At 42.0% G+C, this 18,832-nt stretch overlaps 1 protein-coding gene across 1 annotated transcript; it reads left to right on the forward strand.

The window, feature by feature from the left end:
* Positions 1–80: 80 nt before the first annotated feature.
* ndufaf2 (NADH:ubiquinone oxidoreductase complex assembly factor 2) lies at positions 81–18,196 on the forward strand. Its single transcript, XM_005795035.2, has 4 exons — positions 81–266; positions 13,188–13,277; positions 14,889–14,929; positions 17,240–18,196. Exons 1-4 carry the CDS (start codon positions 152–154, stop codon positions 17,480–17,482), a joined length of 489 nt encoding a protein of 162 aa, XP_005795092.1. The 5' UTR covers positions 81–151; the 3' UTR covers positions 17,483–18,196.
* The last annotated feature ends 636 nt before the right edge of the window (positions 18,197–18,832 follow it).

The following is an 18,832-nucleotide window of genomic DNA, read 5'->3' on the forward strand; positions in this document are numbered from 1 at the left end:
AAACAACAATAGCTGCTGTGATTGGTTGGAGCAATGTGGCTGACCAATCACGAAACGGGATGCTTGCCGTAAAGTGAAGCTGTAGGAGAAGGCAGAAAACTGTCACCAGATAAACCATTGCTCTCCAGAATTCTCGGGGTGTCCTCCAAAAATGAGCAGGATTGCTGGCCTCCTACGGCGAAGCTTTGGAATAGTACGTGAACATGTCGGGACAGATCACTTGGGGAATAAATATTACTCTATTCCCGAACAGAAGACGTGGACAGGTATCAACACTTTTGTTAAAATTAGTGTAAAACTTACACATGCAGACATATGAAGTCAACTTTGGAAACCGTTCGGTAAAGTTTTTAATACGCCCTGACACTGAATCATACAATGTAGGTCGTGGTCTGTTACCTAAGCTTCTGTAGTTTCTGCTCCATTTTTATTATCCAACTTTCAATTAATTCTTACGAAGTTAGAAACAACAATTGTAGATATCTCTGAGTTCTTCATTCGCATTAATGTGGCATTGTTCTCTTGTTTACTGTAGATTATGACATTTCCTTTGCCCTGAATCGTTCTGTCCTTACCGTTTTACCTTTGTAGTACTCAATTATCGCCGCTAGATGGTGGAACAGTCCAAATAGCAGCCAAGCGGCAGTTCTGCGTCTGATTATTATTTATAAGGAGGCCCTACTGAAACCTGGTATCACTCACTCCATTCAGGAGAACTGTGTCCATTGGAATATGACAGGGCTTCCAAACTCTATTGCTAGAAGTAGGGTGAGTCTTTCCAAACTGAAATTGAGTTTAAAGACACTGATCATGCCAACCACAACACAGTGATTGAATGTTTGTTGGCATTAATAGAGTTCTTTGTTGTAGTTTGAGATATGTTGCAGCTTAGACTGTTACATTATTTTCACAAACAAGACAATGCATTTAAAAGTTACTGGATATCCACTGTGGCTGGCAAAACTATTCATTCCTCTTGAAAACATGGATTTTATTGGAATGTTATGTGACTAACCAACACAGAGTTGTGCTAAATTTGCAAAATGGAAGGACAATGTTATGTGCTTATCAAAACAATCCATAAATGACGAATGTTAAAAGTAGCATACAATTGCAATCCACTCCATTTTGGTTTAGATCAAATCCAGCACAACCATTGGCCTTCAGAAAGTCACTCAGTGTCAGTATAGATACAGCTGCATAAATACAGCTGTTCTATCAAGGCAAACGTGTGGATGAAGGTGCCGCGGTCAAGTGAAGCCAAAATTAAACATTCAGAACAATTTGTGTTACAGAAAAACAGCACTGTACATTAGCTAGTACACACTAGTTCTAGTGTGAAACACAGTAGTTGGAGTGTCATGCTTTGGGAGTGCTTTCCTCTTCAGGTGCAGGGCAGCAACTTTTAGATATTTCAAAAGAGGTGCAAAGACAACAACTCTAAACATAAACTCAAAGCTATAATGAAATGGTTTAATGCATATTAATGTAAAAAAAAAATCCCTCAATAAAATTCAGGAACTATAGATTCTCAAACTTCCTGTTTGAGAGTCTGTTGCGAGTCTTGAACATGGATGTTCACGGTCTTCATCCAATCTGACACAGGTTTGTTTATTTTTCAAAGAAAAATGAGAAAATTTCCATCTCCAAATGTGCAAACCTAGTAGAGATACACCCCAAAGAACATGCCGCTGTGATCACAACAGAATCTACGAAATATGGCCGGATGCCCATGCATACCAGTCCTGGTTTTATAAATAAATATGGAAAGCAATATCTTATTTTTCTTCTGATTCAAAATTCTGCACAACTCTGTGTTGCTTTATCACATAAAAATGATTTTGCAAGGCACTGTACATACTCTTTAAATCCCAAGTGAAAGAGCAGGGCTTTTGTATCTTTCAGTCACCCATTTCTAGCCAGTTTAGAAGAAAATGTTGTTGCCATAATTAATATGACTGAGTGGAGTTTGCTCTGTTGTCAGAGCAACAGAGAATGACATGAATGCATTCCCTGCAGAAGAAATGAAGCCATTATCTTTGCATCGTCTGTTTTGCTGTGGAAGGATTCACCTCTTGCAGGTTAAGCTTCTGCTTTTTTTTTTCTTCTGCCTGAACGTGACTTTATTTAATTTAATTTATTTTTTTGGTTCACCTTTTCTCAGCAGTTTTTGCGGGGGAATCTTTCACCCGCATCGTATTTATAATTCATTACAAGGCAGCTCCTCCACCTCTGCCTGTCAACCTATTCAAATGAGACATCAGAAAAGCTGCTCTCTAGCATGCTTACCAGGTAATGTATGCACTGTCCCATCGCTAAGACTCACAACTGCTGATAGGCTAGCTGGTCTATGTAAAATAATAATAATAAAAAAAACTGTTGAGATAAACACAAGTCTAAGCAGCAGGCGGGCACAAATAAATGCTTGTATTTGCATTTATAATAAACATAGAAAGCAAGTGTTGCATCCTTTTGTCTACATTCAACCTTGTGGAACTAAATCATATGCATTATTCAGTCCATATGTCTTGCAGCAGCTAGCTTTTGATCTCAAACTGATAGGCCAAGCATGGGCTCAGGGCCTGGAGGCACAGACCACAGGGCTTTTCACTCAAGCGCATAAGTTTTGCTCGAAATAGGTGAGGAGTTTCTCTCTCTCTTTTGTCTCCCTGCTCTGTCTACCCATTTGTCCATCTCTCCACATTTATCCATGCTTAGCTGCTTCCATTTTCTACCTCTCTCCATCCGTTAACTTTTGAAAACTGGGGCGTAAGCAATTCTATGAGCCAGAGGTAGACTGCGTGTTAGGACTATAATGGCTGCCATGATAGGAAAACGTTTTTCTGTTTGTTTTATGTGCATTTGTCTGATTTGATTTCAACAACTTCTATTTGGGTTGTGCTTTTATTTGTTGCCCTTCCCCTTGTACTTCTGCCTCTACATTTTTTCCCCCTTTGAAGTAAGTCCAGCAAAGATTCTATTCAAAACACTAGCACAGAGAGATAGACCCAGCAGAGAGCCTTCTAAATCCCTATCCTCAGATGTTGCTCCTCATCAAAATGAAAGGGCATGGGTATAACGGGGACTTATAGCGGGAGAGAGAGTGAAGGAAAGCGAATCTCGGCTTCTGGTCCAGCAGCTTTAAAGAGCTCACAGAAAGAGCTGCTCTGCAGGCTGCGGGGTTCCTGTGAGTCTCGCCTACAAGAGAGCTGCTGACAATGTGGCCACTGGTCTTAGAAGGTCTTTGCCTTGTCGCCGTTTTCACTGTGCTGAGCTGAGAATCTATATTCTCCCCCGTCTTTTTTTACGTGCGCGTCTGTCCCCCAGGCCCAGCTCTGCCTCACTCTGCATGGGGGCACCGTGTCACGCTGCCCAGATGAAAGCCTGAGCGCTCTCTGGATGGGCTCATTCGTCTTCAGCAGCCAGACCCGGAGCCCCGACGCCCGCCTTCCCTTCCCTTCCCTTTTTTTTATTTAGGGAAGTGAGAGGCACGCTGACATTATCGGCTGCTGCAGGCACATTTGAAAATAATTGCCTGTATGATTGCTATTTTTTCTTACCTCTTTGAGGAGGTGTAGCCTTTGTCTTGGAATCAATGGCTGCTCAATACCGGACAGGGGAAAGGCAGTTTCCTTTCATGTCTCAGTGAAAGGGATGTATTTTTAGCGCTGTTCGTTTTAGCTGTGTGTGTGTGTATGTGAGTGTGTGTGTGTGTGTGCCATGCAGTTTTAATCTATTGGTCCTCTTTTGCTGTGTGGAGAATGGAAGAGATTCAGAGGTTCTTCAGAGGTGTGCCACGCAGGCTGGAGAGAAAAGAAGCATTGACTTGTCGTCCTATCACTATCTCCTCTCTCTCTCTTTGTCTATTATTTATTAGTGTCCCCAGCTTGGTTCTATGAAGTGAAAAAGTACTCAGTTCTGCTATTTTCAGGACGGGGCGACTCTTGGGGGCCGAGGAAGGAGGTGTGTTCTTTGGCATTAGTGCATCTGTTAATGCACCATGACAGCTGCACACCTCAAATTTGTATTTTTAAAGAAAGTAGAGGGGAGGGAGGGGAAAAATATCATTTGCTGTGTGTTTTCTCCCCACTTCATGCCCTAACACACTTAACACAACAACAGATGGCTGTGTGTCATCAGAGCGTTGATTCAAGCCTCATATTTCCACCCAAAGACTCACAGCGGAAAGAGACGAGGGTCCAAATGGCTGTTCATTCTGCCACAAGTCATCCCCTGGGTGTGATGAAGGAAGGTCTATCCCGCCATAGGACACCGAGTCAGTGTTTACAGGAGCGTCAGTGTCCAGAACCGCCACTGTAAATCATGCTAATTGATCAGCGGCGATGCAACGTGTGGGGGTTTAAATGAAGGTTCTTTAATCATTATAGGGTCTAGCTCATCTAGCTCTGTGCGCCCTGCCAAGAGCGTATTTGCATGCGTGTCTTGTGGCTCATCATGGAGTGACTTCGCTTGTTCATTAAAAAGGCATTTGAAGAAATAGATGCTGAAAATGAGAGAGTGGCCGCATTTATTTTCAATGGCGGAACAACCCAAGTGGGCTCTGATCCAGCAATGGGGGTTCAAGTGTTTTGGAGGTCCATTAACTGCTGCCTATCTGCAGTGCAGCTGGAGATACACAGTGCCTTGCAGGAGTTTCCATTCTCGTTGGAACTTTTCTACATTTTCTCACCCTAGAACAACAAATGTCAATGGAACTTATTAAGATTTCATGTAATAGGATCAACATAAAGTTGTGCGAAAGGGTGAAGTTAATGTAAAACCATGCATGGCTTTCAAATATTATTTTCCCCAAGAAAAAAGCAAAAAAAAAAGCCCTATTTACTCTTAGAAACTCTAAATAAAATCCAGTGCAACCAACTGCCTTCAGGCTTCCTCTGATTGCCCAAATAGTCTGAGAGGGCCACAAAGGTCATCACTAAGACAAGGGTCAGGGATAAATTTGTGGTGAAGGTTAAAGCTGGGTTATGCTATAAGCAAAGTGCTACGCTTTGAATGTCTCACACCGCACTGTTCAATCTGTCATCTTAAAATGTAAAGAGTCTGACATTGCCTATCAAGACATCACTGTATGCTTATACTGATAGAATTAGAATTTCTATATCGTCATTTAGCAAGAAAGCACAACAAAATTGAATCAGTCTGTTAAATGTCCAGTCCAGAAATCTTTATGTCTTTATGAAAGGGTGGGAAGAAAAAAAAAGTTATTGTTGAGAGAAAGGCAGGGCACACCCTGGACAGGTCGAAAATCCATCACAGGACAACAGAGAGACACACAGGACAAACAACAACACACTCTTATTTAAGGGCAATTTGGAGAGACCAATTAACTAACAGTCATGTTTGTGGACTGTGGGGGAAAGTCAGAATTTCTGGAAAGAACAACACATCCCAGAAAGACTGGGATTCGAATCCAGGACCTGGCAAGGCAGCACCGTTACCAACAGTTCCACTGTCCAGTTTTCCTGAACTGAATACTAAACCTTTAAGCAAAATGCTATTTGAAAAAAAAAAAAACTAACTCTACGCCTTGACATCTCCATCTTTACTGTGAAACATGGCAGGTGTAGCAACATGGTGTTTGGGTGGATTTATTCAGAGGAATCAGGGAAACCGATCATAGTTGTTGAGAAAACAGATAGAGGTGAATACATAGCAGTTATAAAGAAAACCTTTTAAAGGCAATAGCAAGTTTAATACTGATGAAGGTAAAGCCAATTGAAAATTGATATTTACATATGCTCTCCAATTAGGCTGACTGGGCTTGAACTTAGTCAGCCTACTTTAATCTAATATATATACTGACATATAGTCTACTTTGTGTCAGTATATCATATAAAATCCAGATAAGATACTCAGAAATGTAATTTATTAAGTTTTTTTTTGTTCTTTTTTCTATCCTATGTTTACTGAATGATTTACAAAGAAAGGAACCAGAGCGTTAATGTAAAAATAATCATATTCTGCTAGCCTAGATGTGTTTTGACACCCGAGGACTCTTTGTCGGTCAGAAACTCAACCTGGAAGACTGACAGACAGGTAAGGCACAGCAGCAGACGGCTCCTGGAGCCTGCCACTGCTTATTCAAGTCAGAATATTTTAATAAAGCAGACAGGCAGAGAGAAATCAGGCAAAGTGGAAAAGGAAAGGAGAAAAGATAAGACCAGGGGAAACTATTGGAGGGTGGAAGAAAGAAGATGGCGTACATGGAATGAGTGACAAAGAACAAAGAAGGTGCTGACATATTGGGGTGAAATTATAGAGTGGAGTGGAGGGAAGAATGGATGGAGTAAAAGTGAAAGGAGGATTTCTGACAGGGTAAAATGAGTAGGTAGATATGTGGAGGGGGAAAGGGAGGTGGTAGCGATAGGTTAATGGTGAGAGAGTGGTGGTTTTTGAAGATGTAATGGAGGAAAAGGAATGGAGGGAGCATGGAGGATTGGAGGTGAACAGAAAGGGGTGGACAGCTAGGTTTGTGAACAACATGCACATGGGCCTCAGAGGAGGTGGAGGGAGGAAAGGAAAGGAAAGGGGGTTCCAGACTGCTCCAAAGCCCCACAAAGGATTCTGACTTCCTGCCTTACCGTAGTTCCTTTTACAAGCCATTTAGGAGTTGGTGAGTAACTTAGTAAGGATGGGTGGTCTCAGACAGAGCGAGCCAAAGGATCACTGCCACCTTTATGTCTGCCCGCCTTTAGGTATACGGTAACAAACAGATTAAATTGGTGTTTGTATTTTAAATTAACAGTTCTCCTACATTCTATCATAAATTGCTCAAACCTCTTTGGAAACAGGAAAGCGTCTGATAAATTAAACTGATCATTACTTTACGCTCAAGCTCCTCCTCTCTGTAGAACTGGCAGAAAACAATGACTGGCATTTTCCTTCTAAACCTCATCCCACATCACTAGGCTTCAGTATAATGGGTAACCATGGTTACAGGCTTCACACATGCCTTCCATGATTATTTTTTTTCCCCTCCTGGAAAAGAGATTGGGAGGGAGAAAAGAGGGTGTCCTTATCGGTGCATCGTCACCCCTATGTATCAGTGATGCTCATTGGATCTCTCCATCTTCATAAGGCTGTCTGTTATGATACAGGCATTCACCCATTCCCCACACAAGGCTCAGCTGGAGATAAATATACTTGGCTGAATGCGACCTGACAGGCCCGCTCTGTCAAGGAGGCTTATTTTTATTTTTGCTTTTCTTTTTGTCCCAACACTGTGAGCCCAAAACCTTCCCCGTCTGGTTGAGAATGCTGTTCTCTATTGAGAGATGGTGACATTGCAGATGGATGCTTTTAACATTAAACGTTCTTATTTAGACTTTTCTCCCCTTTTTTTAAAAAAAAAAGTTGCACAATATTTAAAATCAGTGCTTATCTCTAGATCACTGTGTCCATTAGTAATCACAATCAGCAAGCAATTTAACATATTCACGCTCGGCATACCACTAGGGTCTATCTAGTCTATTGGATGAGCTTTGACTGCTCTGGACAACCGGACCTGAGCAGGGGCCAAGTGAGAAAAATGTGGGTTTATCACAACCAATATGGTCCTTGCAATATCACAATTGCATGTTTTCTTCATATCATGCAACTGTATTATAACAAACATGCACTAAAACTGCTGCCTCATTCTTCACTTTGGAAATTGCTGCTTACAGTTTCAGGAAATCCAGATGGTCAAAATAACTCAATCAGTGGATTCAGAGGAGTCTAGATCCAGAAATTATACTTAGTCAAGAGCAAGCCGGGGTTGAAATTCAGCCCAGGAGCTTGGTTTGGAGAGGCCTTTAATCCAGGGGTCGAAATTGGCACCCGCCACTGGCCAAATGCGGGTAAAAGTATGAAGTGGCGTGTAAATTGGAGCAACGTACCCGACACTGTGGCGGGTTGACAATTTGAGCAAAAAAGCTGCATTCAGTTTGAACTTCTGTCCAGGGTAGCAGTGGCTGACTGGACTACAGACTGATGCATATAGGATGGACCTAGCCTGTTATAATTTAACAAAAAATATACATCAAATATAGTTTTTATCGACCGCGACAGCCCATTGGTTGATTTCATTGGCGGACATTGGACTTATCCAATTAAATCCCTCGGTTCTCCTTGGCCCGTCCCTCTCCACCGAGGTTATAAATAGCGCCATTTCAACTAACCGGAGTCCGAGAAAAGTGAGCGGGTACGAGACGGGGTGAGTCAGAAAAACTACGACAAGTAAAACTAAAAAGCGTGCAAGCCCATTCAGAAAAATGTGTCAAACTAAGCAATATGTTAATTACCACACAGTAACGTCACCGTGTTTGTGTTTAATGACAGAATTAAAAATAAACATGAGTCAACAAAAGTTTATTAAGGAAGCAGCTTATAAAAATCAAAGCAAATCTTGGGGAACAAATAATTCCTAAAGTTATACAGACCTATTTAATTTATTAAGGGAAATTATAGGTTTTTAGACAGTTTTAGATGTCATAAAGTTTGGACCACAATCCTTTGACTTTAAAATGTTAACACATAACATCCCAAGTTTGTGACAGATTGACTGTCATGTAAGCAGTGCTTGACAATCATGCTGCTTGTTTCTAGTTTTGTCTCTGACCTTGCCCCCTTCATCACAGAAAGTATCTGTTAATTTGATGCAACTTGCCAAGTCCTGCAGTAATTATTTTGCTCTTTTATCCCAAAGTTTTTCAGCCCCACCAATGTTTTCTCCTTACTGTTTTTTTTTTTTTTTTGTTGACAAATTGGAAAGGACCGCTCATATCTCCATTTGGTATGGAAACTATCACAACTGCCTGTGAAACGCCAAAGTGGCCGTGCTGATGAGCTTTATGGTGTAAGAAGAAGCAACAGGAACAAACCACGCTTTTTGGAAGCATCATGAACTCCTGTACTTACAACAAAGTTTCCTTAAAAACAGTCCCTTATTGTAGTTTTTTTTTTCATGTTTTTCTTCCTGTGAGCTATATAGGAATTTGTACGGAATTCCAGCTGTGCAAATTCCTACACATAAATTTCTTGCAGGAAATTTCCCTGCAAGACATTTTCTGTCTTGCAGTTTTCAGGACATAAATTCTTGCAGGAAATTTTCTGTCCCGCAAGAAAATTTCTTATCGAGTTGTTTGTGTTCCTCTGTAGAAGTGGTCATTTGCATCCAAAAGGTAATTTATGTATCTGGTAAAGGTTATGTCTGAGAGCTGTGCCAGTTGGACGATGACAAGGGTATAAAGACTAGGTGAGCAAGGTCTGATTGGAGTGGGATGTTGCATTCTGGTACAACACAAATGAACACGGTGTTTTTAAGCTGTAGATGTCAGTGCGGTGATAAAGGGAGGGTGTGACAGAGTCCACCTGTTGTGGTCTGCTGCAGAGTGTGTTTTAAGGAATGTCTTCCGCCGTTGTTGAGCGACGTGTTTTCCCCTGACATCTTTCTCTGCCAGAAAAAAAAAAAAAAAAAAACCAAGACGCAGCAAAAGAGATGGCATGAAGATGCCGGGGATGACATTGTGGAGGTGAACAACCTCTCGGGCCGCCCCCAGCGGTACTCACCTGGGAGCTGATGTGTGAGATTGTTGGGGGGAGAAAGGGGGAGTGAGGGGTTTGCGTGTTGAAGCAGGTGATGGAGTTTAGTGGGGTGTGTTCAGGGTTCAAAGAGCAGCCCTCGGAGCGCATCATGTTTTATTTTAACGATTGGGAAGGGTTGAGGTACGGCTGCCACGGCAACCCCCTCACCCATCCTGCTCCTCCGCTTCCATCCTTCCTTCTTTCCTCCATCCCTGCCTTCCTTTTCCTCTCCCCTCCCCCAGGATTCACAGCCAGCCTCACAGATGAGTTGTGCTCAGACAGGTGAGATGGCTCATGAATATTTATGCCGTGGGATTTCATTCCTCCCTGCCGCTGGACCCTCCCCCTCCTCTCCAAGGCGGTGCTGCGTTTGTCCTTCACGGTAAAGAGGCAGCGTCCTCGCTCCTGTCCCTCAGGTTAATCTGCCTTGCTCTCTAGCCAGTTGTGTGTTGGAGTGTGTGTGTACAGGTGTGTATTTGACTAGTAAATAGGCTTTCCCCTAGTGAGTGATGAGAAGGCAGACGTGTCACAAGGGGGCCCGCTGAGATTGTGAGCTCCTAACACCCTTCATACCTCTCTGGGTGTCTTACTCAAGGTGGAGAAAGAACTGTGGAGCAGACAGATTACATACTGATGACTGGATGTGGCAGGAAGAAGTTATTCTACCATCAAAACATGCAATATTAATATTTAGGTATTAAGATTTATTCATTTATTAGATTTTGGATTCTTTTGATTAATCAGATGTGATCCAGAAACATGAAGAGGCAAAACTCAGTGAGTCACATTTAAAAATCCTGGGCACAACTTCCTCTGTAATTGCATTTAAAATGAAATCTGTAATATGCTGTTTTTAAAACCTTTAAATGCAAATTCACTGGTTCTGGGAAGCAACCTTGAAAAAACTCGTTACAGTATGGTCTGACCTTAGTAACTTTTTAAGTTGTGGATAGATGAAAAGATGTGCAAAACCCTTTGCACTCACTTTAACTTCTCCTTTAACTTACTCACTTTACAAGCTATGGCAGTGTATTTCACTGGGATTTTCACTGGGATTTAGTGTGACAGACCAACAGAAAGTAGTTCTCAGCTGTGAAAAAGAAGTTTCACAAATAAATCTGAAACAAGTGTACATTTGTATTCAGTCCCCTGCGTCATTATTTTTGTAGAACCACCTTTGGCTGCAGTTACAACTGCAAGTCTTTTCAGGTTCGTCTTTATCAGCGTTGCACATCTGGAAAAAAAGTTTTTTGCAAAGTCTTTCTTTTGCAGAACATCTGAAGGTCAGGCAGGTTGAATGGTGAGCTTCTATGAACTTCAGTTTTATGACTTAGCAAAGATTCTCAGGATGTTTTGGCCGGTTGTCTTGCTGGATTACCTTCCAGCAAGACAGTTTAGCCCTCCAATCCAGTTTAGCTACACTTATCTTTGTTTAAACTATGCCTACCTTTTACACAGCATGGCGCATCCTCCACCATGTTCCATTGTGACAAATTTTTCAGGTTGATGTATAGTGTTTATGGGTCTTTTTTGGGGGGGGGGATTGCATGAAAGGACAAAAAGAGCAGTCTTGGTCTCATCTGATTAGAGAACCGTCTCCCACATGTTTGCCGTGTCCCTTACATGACTTTTGTGAAAACCTTTTCCTGTTTATTTTCAACTATAGACACTGCTGGTTGAGCTCAAGATATGAAAGCACCCAATATTGTTTTATAAACCCAACTCTGTATTAAGCCTTTCCCAACTCAGAGCTTTGTGGTTGGGGAAAATGCAAATCCAAATAAATACTGTTTGTACAGCACTGTTTGTCCATCACAAACATGATGGGAGGATCCAGAATGGATGTACAAACAGTATTTGTCACTAAAATCCAGGGATAAAACCTGTACTGGAAGTGGGGTTTAGTCATGCTGCAAAATCATCGCTACAGGAGTGGAAGCATGTCGGCGTCAAACAGGAAGGGAGGGATGGGAGGGGAGGGAGAAACACAGAGGAGACAGAGAAAGGTAAGCTCCTCTCTTTATGCTTATTATTTAGGCATTAGCTCGCTAAGCACATTGCATGTGGGGACTTTAATGCAATTTTCCATTTCATTCTGCTGCCACCCACTCCTGATGCAAATATGGATATGATCTGTTTATAATTAGCATACCTGTTAAACGCCTTAGTTAGTATTGCCTAGAGAATCGCAGCCTTTTGTTTGCAGTCTTTGCCGTGCCATCTTGGGAGAATTTCAAGGAAGCATTTTCCCGAGAGACATCTAAGATTGGGTTTTGCTAGCTAATTGAAGGATCACATTGTTCATTTTTCTCCTTTTTGCTGTAGTTTAGCAGAACAGGTGAAATCTGGTGTTTGGATATCGGAAAATCCATCTGCGTGCTGAGCCGGAGCCTGCGAGGGGCCTTTTGTGACAACCTAGTGGGAACCAAGGCAGAACTGAAGCATTACTAGCCTAATTAGCTGACCTGATTACTGTACGGACTGGATGGAGTGTGGAAAAGAATCATCCTCACAAGACATAATTACAGAACAGCACACAGGCGCTGATTTTCAATGGGGAACCAAGGGCCGTGAACAGAACTCGCTTTGTCACTTTGGAGGGCCATCGTTTATCCATCCCAGTGCCAGAGCCATATGTTATGGCTGAAGTAAACATTAAGGCCATCAGTCTGCGGTGCGCATGGCGCTGCTTGCATCCATTTGTCCGTGTCCAGTGAGCTGCGGAGAGACTGTGATGGAATCCTGACAGATTGTCTGTGTTTTGGAGCGTGTTGTTTTCTTTGCCCATACATTTTTCTTCTTCAAGCCATGTTTGCCATGCATCATCACGCTCTCTCTCTTTCTCACTCTTGCTGCCTCCCTGCTTCTTCCTCCTCCCTCATCGCCTCGTCCTTTCTCAGATAGACATCTGACTACCTGTGAGGAGAGAAACTATGGAAACACAGAACTTGTTATTTCTGAACACAACTCATGTGAAGACGACACGGCAAAAAGTGGGCTCTTTCTTCTCCTGTCTCTCTGTGGTTCCCCCTCCCCTCCTTCGGTCACCGTCTCCATGTCACTGTGTGCCAGCCAAACTTGTCTAATCAGCAGATTTGACCAAAATAATTGGCAGTGGCCTTGCTGCCAGCGAGCGTCGTGCTGTATACAGATAGGGAGAAGGAACGCTTAATATTCCAAGCAGCTCGTGCCTCTGCTGTTCCCTCTGATATCTGACCTCTTTTGTCTCCTGCTGTGCTTGATGTTGATTTTGGAGGGCATTGTTAGCCAGGGCGCTGTGATTGGAAGAGGTAGCCGGTGGAGGGGGGCCGTGGTTGGTTGGGTTAAAGGAAAAGCCCATTTGCATAAAGGCTTAGCCCAGATTTGGAGCCACTCAGCGAGATCTGAGGAGAAGGGCCCGAGGGCCGCGAGGTAATCATCCATGGCCTGTCACAGCGCTGTCATCCCCGCGTGGATTTGTCTGTGTGTCTGGAGAACATTGTGTCTGGACTACTTTGTGTTTATTTCCCTTTGCATTTGGTGTGCAACATTGGCGAGCGCCTCCATCAAATCACACTTGCTGTCTTTTTATTTTTTATATACTTTTTTTTTTCCCTTTCCAGGGAGGCAGATCCGTGCCAAGCGGATGGTGGAGGCAGCCAATCCTGCAGAGTATGAATATATGGAGGGCAGCATTCCGATAGAGTGGGAAGGTACGTTTGGGCTGCAGAATCTGTGCCGCATATTGTACTTATCACTAATTTTAAACAAAAAAAGGAGCTAAAATAAAAGAGAATGACAGATCCATGGCTTCATCTTCTGGGACCTTGGCTAATCCAATAGTTTTCTTTTTTTTTCTCTCCCTTCATCTTGCAAGATGGAATGGGGGCTGGGAATGAGTTTATCAAAGATGCCTTCTGCCGGCGTTATACAACCGTACCATAAAAAAGTGTTTCTTACAACTGGATACAAACTGTTCCCTGTGTCTCAGACTGGCTTTATCCACCTTAAACCCCCTCATCCTGCCTCGCTCCATCCCTCATGCATTTTCATCAGGATGCAAATAAGAAATGGATAAAAGAGGCCCAGAATCCCCATGCTAGCTGGAGCAAGAGTTGCAAAATCTCTCTCCCTCTCTCTTTCTCCTTCTCTCTCTCTCTTTTTCTGGCTCCCTTTAACCTGCTCTGCTGTGCAGCCAGCTCAGCCTGAATAGCTCTTCCTCAACAGAGGGAGGGAAAAGAGATGTGATGGAGAGAGTTCTGCTCAGGAGTGGAGGGAGGGATGGAGGTGTGTATGAGGAGTGACACAGCATGTGCTTTAAAATCTGAAGATCAAGGACGATGGACATGTCTCGCTGACCCGGTTCTGCCAACACAAAATCCGAACGGATGTCTTGTATTTATCATGAACTATAAACTTCTTTAAAAAGTTTAATAATTTTCCACATTGCACCACTTTACATCTACAAATTTTCATGTTGTTGGTTGGGGAGTTTTTGTGGCTGATAAACATGGATTAATGTTTTTTTTTTTTTTATGAGATCTGGACAGTGTGGTATGTGTTTGTGTTCACTTCCCTTTTACTCTGACGCAGCTGAATAGAAAAACAGTTCAACCAACTGCATTCAAAAATCAACTTCATAGTACATAAAGTCCATCTGTGAATAACAGCAATGTGGAGAAACAGGAGCAGACTGTTTCAGGGATGGAGCTCTGGTGACATCTAAGGCAGGAATATGTTATAAATGTTAAACTTTGAACTTGTTTCAAAGGTTTGATCAGTTCATCATCCAAAACAGTACAACGTCAAACCTAACAAGACATGGCCACCCTAAACTAGCCGGCTAGGACAGGAGAGCATTATGTAAATTACAACAAAAGATGATTCTCCAAAGTGTTGATTCAAAGAAGTCTGAATGCAATTGCACAACATACTTCAGATTTTTATTTGTAAAAGTTTAAGCTTATAAATTCCCCTCCACTTCACAATTATGAGCCACTTTGTGTTGGAACGTCTTATCTAATCCCAATGAAACGCAGACATTTGTTGTCCACTAAATGTGAAAAAAACATTCAAGCGATAAGAAGAATCTTGTTGCAAGGCACAGTAGTTCTGGGCGCTTCGGGTTTACAAAGTCAGATAAAACGAGACCAAGTAAATCAAAAGCTGTGTATCAGTCCCCAGCAAGCATGGAGGCTTCCTCAGTGATGCCAGAGCTGCAGCCTTTAAATATGACTGCAGGTTTTGTTTGTGCAGCGTATGTTCGTGTGGGTGTTCTCACTCTTGTGTTTTTTTTTCCTTCTTCCTCTCTTCTCTCCTTGCAGCTTGGATCCGAGGTAGACGGAAGGAGCCTCCCTCCATCGAGGTACACTCTCCCCACTCCTCCCACCCCACAGTTTCCCCGCTGTGCTGATGGTTGGACTCTGGGGGACTAGTTCCAAGGGAACGAACGAAGCAAAGCTGGAAAGAAAAAGCTTTGATTTGTTTTATCGTACTGAATCCAGGAACTTTAGGGGACAGGTGTTAAAATAAACAGCAGCTGAAGTGCCTTGATGGTGAGACTGAGAGCAGAAACAGCCTCCGAACAAGGAGGCTCACTGACACCGTGTCCCAGTTTACGTTCTCTTTTTCCAACAGAAGCCTCCATCTCGGCTTTTTGTATTTTATTTCTGGCACTCTCTGAGACGGGAATGGTGAAAGCGTGCAGTTTTTGCCCCCCCCCCCCACACACACACACACACTCCTGCTCCTCTCTCTGGGTTTATTGCTCTTTAAATGCGAGAATGCTGGAAATTATTTGGCTGGGAAAATGTGGGCCTATAGGAAATCCCTTGGAAGGCCGGTGCTCAGGCACTCTCTCTGTCCCCCCCGTCCTCTGTCCCTGCCAGTAGCCGGTGCCATCTCCTGCCTTTCTTTTTGCCAGAACATTCTCTTCCAATTTTCTGCCTTACTTCTGCCCAATAGCTGCCATCGACAGCTGGACGGCGGCAATGCGGCCAAGGCTCCACTCCCAGCACATTACCCTGCCCCTTGTCACGCTCCCTCTTTTCCTGGTCCAAATTGACATAAATTGATTGGATTAAATCCTGTCATTAACAGGCTGGAAAAGCAGCTCAGTATGTTTGTCTCCCTCCCCAAAGCAGGTCTTTTTGGCCATAGATCTCCCTGTTTTCTTCTTTTTTTTAATTTTCCAGTCCTTCAGTTTTGCCAGCACACAACAGCATCATGCCCAGTCCTCCCTTCCTCTTTGGCTCCCGCAGCCAGGGCAAGGCTAACATCACTGTGAACACTAGATGCAGGGCTCAAGTGGGTAACTATTCCACCAGTGGACTGTTCATTTTATAAGCGTTTCCAGGATTTAAATTGGTTTCCGATAATGCAGTATAAATGCCTCCTGTCCTTTCAGTTTACCAATCTGTTCCAAGTGCTACAGTTTTAAGCAGCGGTTATTATGTCGCTGCAGGTTAATGGAAAGTTGCACTTCTGGCTCAACAGAAACAGCTGTTCATGCAAGGACTGGATTAAAACTTTATTTCTCCTCTGATTTGGACAAGTGCGAATCAGATGCTCCAACAATAAAGAGAGGTTCTTCATTAAGGAGGGAAACTATCATTGCTTTCATTTGAATGTTCTGGCCAGTTATCTTGTGGTCACTATTCTGATTTTCTGCAGCGTTTTTGTGCTCTCATTTTCTTAGAAGTTGGAAGCTCAGCACTTTAACCAACCCAGATATTTGTTTTATGATGAAAATGAATGAATAGTGTCAAGATACATATGCCAGATGCTTGAGTTTTTTGTTTTGCTCTTATAAGAAGAATGATAATGGGAATTAAAGCTAAAATAAATAGTAGCACTTGTTGAGTCATGTCAAAAGAAAATTTCAAGGAACATTACATTTATTTTATAATGTGTTATTTTTGCATTTAATGAATATTTTTTTCCAAGTCATACAACAAAAAGTTATAAGATTTTTTTTTTAAATGTTCAGATTATTAAACTTTAGTTTTGTTCCTAAAATAGAGACGTAAACATCTTGGATAGCCTTGTATCCTATTTAAAGTAGTAACGTTCTAAGTAATTGGGATTGCTTCTGCCCGCAAGTCTGTGGGTTAGTCTGTGGGTTAGCAGACTAACCCTAGTCTGTGGGTTAGTCTGCTAACCCACAGACTAAAAAAAATAAATCAAAATTACTTCACAATTTCCTCATTTAATCAGTCTGAATGTATTTATTATGCACCTATGAAGCATGAGATTATGACTTTGTCGAATATAGGTCCCAGGTTTGCTGCTAAAGCAGCCCAGGTCTCAAGGTTTGGACTTTACTCTCGATAGATACAAATCGCTGCAGACTGCGAACTCTCCACCCTCCATATCAGCTCCCCTCCTTCCCATTCCCTGTTTTACCTTCTAACACAGAAACTTTGAGCACAACATTACTGCCCTATATATTCCATCCACTAACAGGTGTCAAGATGAATCGGTCTAATTCATGTCACACGTCTGTCAGTGGTCATAATGTTTTGCCTGACCTGTCATTATCAGCTGAGACGTCATTACATTCCGAGACGGTGAAAGTGATTTTACGTTGCTTTTTATTTCTATAAGATTTTAGAAGTGTTTAAACGTTCCTGATGAACAGTGTAAAGAACGTAAACGTATGTGGTTTGTTACTCAGGAGCTGATGATGCACGAGTCCCAGAGGAACGAGGTCAAGCTGAAGGCGATGGAGCTGGAGGAGAAAGATCTGGCACTACAGGCTAAAGACTACGAGGAAGGCCTAGTGGCGACTCCTGCCAGGACTGTGGCCAGGGGCCACGCATCCGCCGCCGTCTTTGGCAAGGAGGAGCTCAGCGAGGAGCCAACCAGCACTGCAAACAAGTTCCAGCCCGGTTCCTGGTTGCCCACGTCAAAGAAATAGCTCGAGACCTCCACAGAGACTGAGACATGAGGCAGTGCAAAGTAAAATACAGTCCAAACGTTAGCAGTGAGTACTTTGTTTAGGATTGAAACTCTTCTATGGAAGAGTTTCTGTTATCAAATTGAAGACTTTAACTAAATATAGAATGATCTGTTTTTAGGTTTAACGAAAGCCTGAAAAAAAATAGTGTGATTTTACTTTAAAACTGGTTGATAGAATCAGTCATTCTATCAGACTTTATTTATAGAGCACTTTTCTTACACTCAGGTGCAACACAATGCTTTATAGATGTTAAAAAACAGAAAGAAGGGACAGCGAACCACAACAGACACAATGAGATTTATCAAAGTGATCAAATCAGGGCAAGTGGAGTTGTATAATTATCTTGATGAATCTGATTTAAACAAATGGTCTCCACATTTCTACTACCAGAACATACAATAATATTTCATTATAATTTCATGAGCAATCCTTTCATTCATTCCAGCAGATTTCTGTCAAAATTCAACAGAGAATCCAATTGGAAAAATAACTGCAGTTGGAGATGCATGTATTCTTTTAGAAATGTTGCCTAAAGATACAAAAATAAAGTTTGCCAACTTAAAAACTGACGACAGATACACACCTCGCTGTTTTGGTTTCTAAAGACAAGTGCAAGAAATAATTATTTTAAAAAAGGTTTGGATTTTTAAAATAAAATTGTTTTAAACATTGTCTGGTTTCCCCTTTTTTATCATAACTGATAGGGTTCTGTGCTATAATGACAAAAAGGACAGGGGCAATTAATACAAATAAATATCACGAAAATAAAGCAGCTGATGTGCAAAATGAATGTGCTAAAAGCATGAAATGGACAGTTCAATTTATAAAAACATGAATGTTTTAATAATTGCTTATATCAAGATATTATGGGTTAAAAAATTTAGAATTAAGTAAATTCAACTTTAGCTGAACAATTCATGAAATATTGCAGAGTTTTTCAGCGCTGGTCCTCAAGACAAAGTGCCATGAAGGTTTCAGCAAACCTGATTTTAATTGATAGCTGATTAACAAAGTGTTTTGCTGAACTGGAATCGTCTGAATGAGGTTTTGGAACAACCAAAAGCCGTGCAAAAATGTAGAACTGATTCTGTTTTGAAGGCAAAGGGTGGTCTTACTAAATATTGTTAGGTTTAGATTTCTCCAATATTCATTGTTTGAAAGATTTTCATCCATCCATCCATTACAGCTGCTTGTCCTGAAGCCATCTGGACAGGTTCTTATAAATCTTCTGTTTTAAAATTCCATAGTTTTTCATATTCAATCTTCAAGATGTTTTCTGGTTTACTTTTTAGACAATAGCTGTTGTGA

Source organism: Xiphophorus maculatus, chromosome 12, assembly GCF_002775205.1.
Source record: "Xiphophorus maculatus strain JP 163 A chromosome 12, X_maculatus-5.0-male, whole genome shotgun sequence".
NCBI classification, from domain to species: Eukaryota; Metazoa; Chordata; class Actinopteri; order Cyprinodontiformes; family Poeciliidae; genus Xiphophorus; species Xiphophorus maculatus.

Coding starts and splice junctions, on each gene's coding strand:
- ndufaf2 (XM_005795035.2), top strand. CDS start 152: ATGAGCAGGATTGCTGGCCTCCTACGGCGAAGCTTTGGAATAGTACGT. Junction 267..13,187: donor CGAACAGAAGACGTGGACAG/GTATCAACACTT, acceptor TTCCCTTTCCAG/GGAGGCAGATCCGTGCCAAG. Junction 13,278..14,888: donor CATTCCGATAGAGTGGGAAG/GTACGTTTGGGC, acceptor CTCTCCTTGCAG/CTTGGATCCGAGGTAGACGG.